Source organism: Phalaenopsis equestris, unplaced genomic scaffold (genome assembly GCF_001263595.1).
Source record: "Phalaenopsis equestris unplaced genomic scaffold, ASM126359v1 Scaffold000022, whole genome shotgun sequence".
NCBI lineage: Eukaryota > Viridiplantae > Streptophyta > Magnoliopsida > Asparagales > Orchidaceae > Phalaenopsis > Phalaenopsis equestris.
In genome coordinates, this window is record NW_018164464.1 from 523,812 (window position 1) to 532,231 (window position 8,420).

The window sequence follows — 8,420 nt, forward strand, 5'->3', positions numbered from 1 at the left end:
TCTACCGGATGGGTGCGTTCTTCTGAGGCCGTATTAGCGGGCGGGAAGGCTCAGATCCTATAAAGTGGGCCCACTTGACGCTGCTGACGTGTCCTTTTACCTAGTCTTTAAAAATGTGATTGTTGCGTCATTAGTACTGTAAAACAGCTCGTTGTTTGTGAACAGCTCGTGTTCAACTCGTTAAGTGTCTCATTTTCGGCTCATTCGTTAGTTTAACGAGCCAAACACGAACAACACGAGCTAAAATTTATACGTTCGTGTCTACTCATTTTGGCTCAAAATACTACTAATCAATTATATATATCTAGATATCTCTTCGATGAATAGTACTTTTAAAAAAATTAATTAACTATAAAACTACAAAGATTTATAATCAATTAAAGTATTAATTACAAAAATAGAATTAAAATTATTAAATCGAATTCAAATGATGTTTTAATATAAATTCAAATGATGCTTTAATATGAACAATAATTTTTAAATCTTGCCCGAATCACTGACATCTTATGACTACGTGATTAGAGTTGTCAAAACAATTCTTTGTTCGTAAACGTCTCGTGTTCGGCTCGCTAAGTAAACGAGCCGAACACAAACACACTTTTTGAGCTCGAAATATAAACAAGTCGAACATGAGCTGAGCCTGGGCTCTCGCTCGTGTTCGGGTCGTTTACACCCCAATTTCCGAGGCAAGTGGACATATAAAAACTGACCCATTTAAATAAGAATCATGCGTTCAATTTTCAAGATTGATAATTAATATCTCAGAAACAAACAAAACGTTGGTTTCTGTAATTAATTTAATTGTCAGAAATTTTACAATTAAATCTCAAATATATTATTTATTTACTAATAATAAAAGTCCAGAAAAAACAGAGTACTGTCGGTGGATCTTAAAGACTGCACGGGAACAAACCTAGTACAGATTGCAAGGCGGTTCACGGAATCACAGCTCTTTTAGGGATAGTTACATATAGGCCCCTCAAAATATTGATATTTACTATTTACACATGCCCTGACTAAACTACTGAGAATTTGATAAAAAAAAAAAAAATTAGTTTAAGAAATTTAAAAATGGATGAAAGAGGAGGGTTGATTTATAAATAACAAGTTTCGAGTGGTTCAAATGAACTTAGGGTCAGTTTGGGGCAGTTTATTTGGTGCGGTGACGTTTTGAAAATGCACCTGACATGTTTGGGTAAACTGCGTTTTGGCAACTTATGTGTTTTCAAAACGCTGAAAACACACCGCATGACAACTTTCTGGTAGCGATTTGGCTTTTCAAAAAAAAAAAATTACAATAACCACCGCATCTAGCTTATCAACAGATTATTCAATAAGCTGCAGCTGCCCCAAACACACCCTAATTAGATTGATTTACACACATATCACTGTTCTTATGTATCTACATATCCGACATCTAAATTTTTATTTTTACAAATCCAAAATCTTAATTATGATGAAAATATGTATTGTAATTTTGAAATCTTAACATAGTGATTTTTAGGGTAGTATATATGGCTAAGTTTAGGTAGATGCATAATTACAAAGGAATTGGGTAGTATATATGTAAATGTCCATTTTACATGTGTAAAATGTCCATTTTAATAGAAATGTGTGCGTGTATAAGCATATATGTAAATGCCCATTTTTATTAATATGTGTATGCGTACATGGATGATTTATATCCATAACACTCAATTTTTATTTATTTACATATATAACACATAATTTCAATTTTAATGTGCATACCCTTACCTATGCTAGAAAATGTAAAAATTGTGATATTTTTGACAGATGTGAATGATTTGGATGGTATAAATGTAAAAAAAAAGTAAGATTTAGGTGCGATATATGTAAATAGATAGAAATTGGGTGGCTTTTTAAAAAAAAATATGATAGAAAATGTCAGTGTTTGGGGTGGTCTGTATGTAAATAACCCTTCTATTTCTTCATAGAAAACCGTTCTAAAAGAAGAAATGAACGGTCCAAAAAGCTTACATATAACATCGACGGTGGTGAGCCCATTGCTGAACCCGCCGGGCGGTCCGCCCCGAAAAACGATCCCGTAAGGCAAGTAATTTGCCCTCGCTAAGGAAGCAATGCCGTTGTTATTTCCATTATCGACGAGCGAGTCGCCGAAGATGAAGTAACAAGGAACTTGAGGAGCCGGTCGAACCGGACCGGGGAGAGCAATTGCTATGAGGAAGAAGACCCACAGAGTGGAAGCCATGGATAGAAGAAATATAGCACTATGCGGTGAAGTGAAGTGGGAGTATTATGGGGACGTGTGGCGTATTATATATATATGAGTATACGGGAGGAGAGGCGAGGAGTATTTATGTTTATTAGGTTGTTGTTGGATTGAGGCATTAAATGTTAGGAGCGGTCTTAACGTGGAGTCATGTGGCCATGGACGCGTTATGAAGATTTTACTTAGGTTTGACTATGATTTTCACATACTCTCATACTTCATATTGTGAGTATTTGTATTATATTATAATTTGTTACTTGATGTATTTATGTGAAGTAAATAAGGGTGTGAGAGCTTTCATGTATTTACATGCATGCCACTCAATTCATATATATTTACATATTTGACACGTACACTTTGTTTTTTTTACATTTATGCTCCTAAAATGTATTACCTAAAGGATGCCATTGTTTTAATTGACACGTACACTTTGCTTTTTTACATTTATGCTGCTAAAATGTATTACCTAAAGGATGCCATTGTTTTAACTTAACTTAAAAAAAAAAAAAATGAATGCACCTTCTCATGCATAGGTAAGATGGTATGTGTATATCAAAAATATGTCAGCAATGATTCTGAGAAGAATTAACGGTTTAGAAGAAAAGAGTATGACGAAGGTGAGACCGTTAACAGAAGATTATGAGGCCTATTTATCCGACCGAGTGAAGCTGTTAGAACCAGGCCAACAAAACCAAAGCTTATCGAACCATAAGACACAACAAAGAGGGCAGAAGGATACACGAATGAGCTACTCTGCCATAAACAATGCGAAAGGGCATTAAAGCTAACCACAAAAGAAGAACCGACCCAGTGGAAGATCTGATTTCCTAGCATCTCCAACAATCCCAGAGATGTCTGGAAGCTTTTCATTAGGGATCAAGGAGTGATATCTCGGCCATATCAGTCGGCCGACCATACCAACCAAGCTCAATCGACCGAGCGGATCTCCTTTGACTGAGATAGAAAGTAGTTGGATGATAGGCTGAGCCATGAAAAATGCAAAAAGTACCCCAATATGAACTTGTTTAAAGGAGGGGCAAAAATGCAACATCTTTATATTGTACCATCTCCGTTATAAATAGGGGAACCATTATCTAAATAAGGCATGCCAAATTACTATTCTTTCTATCTCTCCCTCTCTCTCAATCTCTTCCAATTTACATTCTATTACTTGGGTGTGATTTACAAAAAAAAAATCATGATTCAATGTTATAAAAGGTGTTGTAAGCGTGCATTATGCGACAAACTAAAAAAGTAATATCCCGATAAGGGGTCTCTGGTCGTATTGGGTAGACTACCTTCACCACTAGGTAAACTTAGAGTTCCTAATAACTTTGGATGATGAATCCATAACATCTTGTCCTAACTGTCTCTACCCGATTAAGATTACTCTAGACTTCCTTTATTGAACCCTTTTGAGCATGTCGTCCTATTGAGACTTCATTAATGTCGTCTCGTAGGCCCCTATTGCAGATAAATTGCCGCCCATTTGAGATACGTTGATTCACCCTCTACCCACATTGTCCGATTAGGCTCTAGAAGCATTGTGTGGGTCCTATGAGTCAATTTGGTTATTTCATAGGCACCATCTGTCAACGAGCTACTACCCATTTGGGATGTAAGAGACTTGCCCTCCGTCATGTGACTGAGCGAGAGCTTTGAAAGCATCGGGATGTTCCTATGAAACAACCATCTTTTTGGTGACCTATTTATCAGTTATCATGATAATGTAAGCAAGACCCATTTTATCAAAAGTATTTTTGGGCATCCTCATAATGGAATTAACCTAAGGATACGCTACTTTTTTAAATGTAAAAAGTGAAGTATAGGTTTTAGATTTGTAAATAAATAAAAATTGAATGACATGTATGTAAATGGCCATTTCAATTAATGAAATTTAACTTGGCTAATTTTTTTCTTCTCCTTATGTTTCTCCAAGGTCAACATCTAACAGCGACGACTGTGCCTTCGCTATGCATGCAGGAAACGTGAAGAGCTATATCTACGTAGAGATCAAATATCACGTGTTGCATTTATGGCATCCCTTTGGCTCCATATATAATATCTGGATTAGAATGTGGATATTATTATTGCAATAGAAAAATGAATTTTATTCATTAACAATGTTATCATAGGAAAATAGGGGCATTTATATATATACCACTTATTTCTATATATTTACATATTTACCAGTTAAACTCTACTTCTTACATTTGTACAACCCAAATCTTTTATGTGTCATATATATAAAAGTTAAATTTTAGATGTTCTACATGTTATTACATAGGAATTAAGCGGTATGCATGTTGATGCGTGCTGAAAAATCTGCGGCGGTGGAGTAACAGATAATCATCTTAGCGTTGTACGAGAATTCAACACACACACACAGATGAAAGAAAAAACAAGTAGTGATGACTCCAAAAACTTTTACGTGGAAAACCCGGAAAGGGAAAAATCATAGAGTTTGGCCCAATTGCGAAAATCTACTATTGATTGAAAACAAGTAGTGATGACTCCAAAAGCTTTTACGTGGAAAACCCGGAAAGGGAAAAATCATGGAGTTTGGCCCAATTGCGAAAATCTACTATTGATTGATGATTACAAAAATCCCTTGTCCCACAGACGGGAAATGGTTACTTGATTTTCATATTGCTGCGTCGACTAACGGCGTGTGGTTGATGATGATTGATGATGATTGGTGATGATCGATGATAGATGGCAGAGGGCAGCAGAAGTCGACGGTGGACGATGAAGATGAGCGATGGTTGATGGAGGTTGACGACGGTTAACAATGGACGGCAGTCGGCGGTCAGCGGTGATCAAGACGGTCGACCGTGGTTGATGACGGTCGTCGGTGGTCGACGGAGGTAAGCAGTGGTCGATGACGATCACCGGTGGTTGACAGAGGTTACTGGTGATCGGCGGTGGTCAACGACGGGCCCCCGACGGCCGGTCGTGGTCGACGGAGGCTGGAGGTGGTCGCTGACGGTCAGTGGTTGTCAACGAAGATCGACGATGGCATGGATGATGTTGGACTTGAACTCATTCTCAAAGCCTCAAGTTCTCTCTCAAGTCTCCCCCCTCATGTGAGGGGTGAAGCTCTATTTATAGTGTTCTGTGTGCAAGTAATGCAGGAATATGAATCATTTTGATCGGACGGTCCGGAGATGATGGACATTTGAGTGCCTTAACAATGTCGGACTTGAGCAATTTTGGGCTCGTTGGATTCGTTTTGTCGAGATGCTCGATTTAATTATAAACTCGTTGAATTCAACATTCGTTAGACCTTTCAAGTGTGTCCAGAAATCTTCCAAGAATGATTTAATTACTTGATCTAAGCTTGATTTGACTCAGATTGGACTAACTTTGATATCATTAGGTCCGCCTCATCGAGTCGGTCAATTTGACTATAAGTTTACTGAAGTCGGAGCTCTGGATGACTTTTTATCAAAATTTGAATATTTCTTGCTCAAAATATTGTCTCGAGATTCATGCTGGATGATGAAAATTTGTTAGTGGCGTATCACATGTAAATATTACAATAAGTTTTGGGATGATTGATTGAGACATTTTGAGCTAAGTAAATTATGGAATTAAATCCTTTTAGGATGATGGGCCCCATATCGTCCTTGTGTTCATACAATTTTAGACAGACGTCCATAAAGAGGGTGAAAGAAGATGATAAAGGCACCCTCTAGTAAGGAATTTTATGTATCTCTGATGATCTTCCTCCCTGGATAGAGGGGGTGATATAATCTCTTCCTGGGAGAGAGGGAGAGAGGGAGAGAGGGAGAGAGGGAGAGAGAGAGAGTAATAGTGCAATCGATCGATCCCCTCCAAAGGTCTACTTCGTTCATTACATAGAGAGAAAAGAATAGAAAATTATTAATTGTATAGTATAAAATCCATCTGTGTTGTCTTGTTAAAAATTTTGAGACACGAATGTTAGACAACTCATAAATGATGACGAAGCATAGTTAAATCTCTTTAATGTTCAATGCTTACATCGACCATTTGTCAATCTTGAGGATCACCAGTCGATGAGAACTCAACAAACTGGTCTTGCGAGCAACACAACTCTTGGGAAGGTAGTGCATGGACTTCAATTCAACAGGTTAACCCGCCCGATTGAGCTGACATATAGGTTTAATGGATCTATCGAGGTATGTAATGAGTCCGATGACAGACTCTGAACAATGCGGTTCTTTACATGTCGATTGGTCGATAATTAGCCCACAAAATCCCATTTATTCTATTACGGGCTCATTGAGACCAATTATCCATATGCAGTGTTGGATCTCATTTACTTGAGGAAAAAAAAAGACGTGCGAGGAAAGATTATTATAGTTTGAAAAAAAAATGGGCAAAGGATATTAAAATCTTTTTTTAAGATTGATTTTAGAAGTATTGAGCTTATTTTTGAGATTTATGCATTATATTTTTATTTATTTATTTATTTATTATATTTGTCCTAAAAATTTCATTGGCTTTAATGTTATAATGTCTTCCCATCAAACATTAATGTTTGCACTTGAATTATAGAGCGACGTTATTTTTTAAAAAGTTTATATTGATGTATTTGAATAGTTAGGTGATTGTAAACATATTAGACAATACTATCTAATATGATCCTTGCATTTGATTCCTCATTAATCCTCCTCATAGTCCATCTCACTGCACATTACATACCATGGATGTCGGAGTCTGGTGAGAAGCCCCTTGAATGTAAGGATTTAGGTTTTGTAGAATGAAGTGTAGTCCATTTTTTTATTATGTGTTACTATGTATGTACCATAAATCCGATCTAATTTCTCGTCTATGTTAGGGTACGACATTAGGTCATGACCTTCAAAACTCATGAATATAATCATATGAACTAAAGGGATTTGCATTCACCTCAGACAGTTCTAATTACATAACATCGAGATTTTATCATTTATTAACATATCATTTAAATATCTAAATAACAATAGAAATATGACATACTACTAGCTTCCCTCAAGACTCTAACTTCACACAAGCATTGATCAACCCTTAGATCCCGTCGTCAACTACTCATGTCATCTGTTGTATTGCCATATTCACTCATTGTGAGTCTCATCATCACCTTAGTATACGCCATTGATGTTGTTGATATTCTTCCCAAAGAAATCTTGATGAACCCGACAAAATTCTATCATGACTTTCTCTCATTTTCTCAGTCATCAATGCACCCGGCGCCGTTCCCATTGCAATAATATGGGAGTCAAACTTTGACTTGATATGTCAGCTCGGCTCAAACAATTCGGGTTTGGATGATCCAAATAATTTTTGGGGTCAGATTCAGTTTAGGAAACTCAACCCGTTTAATTTTTTGTGTCAAGTTCGAGTTCACCCACCAACCCAAAATTAACATGTATATAATCTGCTAACCCAAAATTGACACAAATAGTTGTCATATCTTATGTTAAACCGGTTATCCAAGTTGGGGGTTCAAGTTAGCAGGTTAATGGCGTGCGGCTCTGGTTAAGTTTATTACTTTCTAACACGTTTAATATTCAACTCTGGTTCGGGTCAAACCAACTTGGGTCGGTTCAATTTAAGACAAGACCCGAACCTAACTTGACTCCCCAAGGCAACATGGTCCCATCCCGTCTTCCACAGCTTTTCAAGCTCATCTAGGGTTTTAAAAGATTTTCCCAAACATTAATAGGCATTGACAAAGTAATAATTGTCATTCTTTCCATCATTCTACAAGAGGCAGAGGCCGTGTGGGGCATCTCTTGTAATAACTTCAGCAAGCCAGCAACCACGTGCTTATGTTTTCATGCATGAATATTCAATTCAATTTTGCCGACTCTTCTTCGTGAAAGTTGACGATGTAAAATTTCACATTCACATACATGCCGCCTAATTCATATATATTTGCATATCACCATAAGAGAGCTATAAATTAGCTTTATTTTTTCAATGCATATATTTGTGCCGGGTTTTATGACTTTTTCAGTAGACTGTGCAACATAACGGGTATCATTATATATTCAGTAGGGCTGTCCAAAATGGCTCGTTCGCGAACAGCTCGCGTTCGGCCCGTTCGCTAAGTTAATGAGCTGAACACGAACAATAAGAACAAATATTTGTTCGTTCCTTGTTCTTGTTGTTCGTGTTCGGCTCGTTTTGGCTCGAAATA

General features: G+C 37.1%; 1 protein-coding gene across 1 annotated transcript in view; it reads right to left on the reverse strand.

The window, feature by feature from the left end:
• LOC110018454 (GDSL esterase/lipase At5g45670-like) overlaps nt 1–2,283 on the reverse strand; it is a gene marked incomplete in the record, with an annotated part of 4,587 nt that extends 2,304 nt beyond the window's left edge. The window contains 1 exon segment of the mRNA XM_020715773.1: nt 1,999–2,283. Coding sequence (XP_020571432.1) covers nt 1,999–2,230 — 232 coding nt within the window.
• Between the last annotated feature and the right edge of the window lie 6,137 nt (nt 2,284–8,420).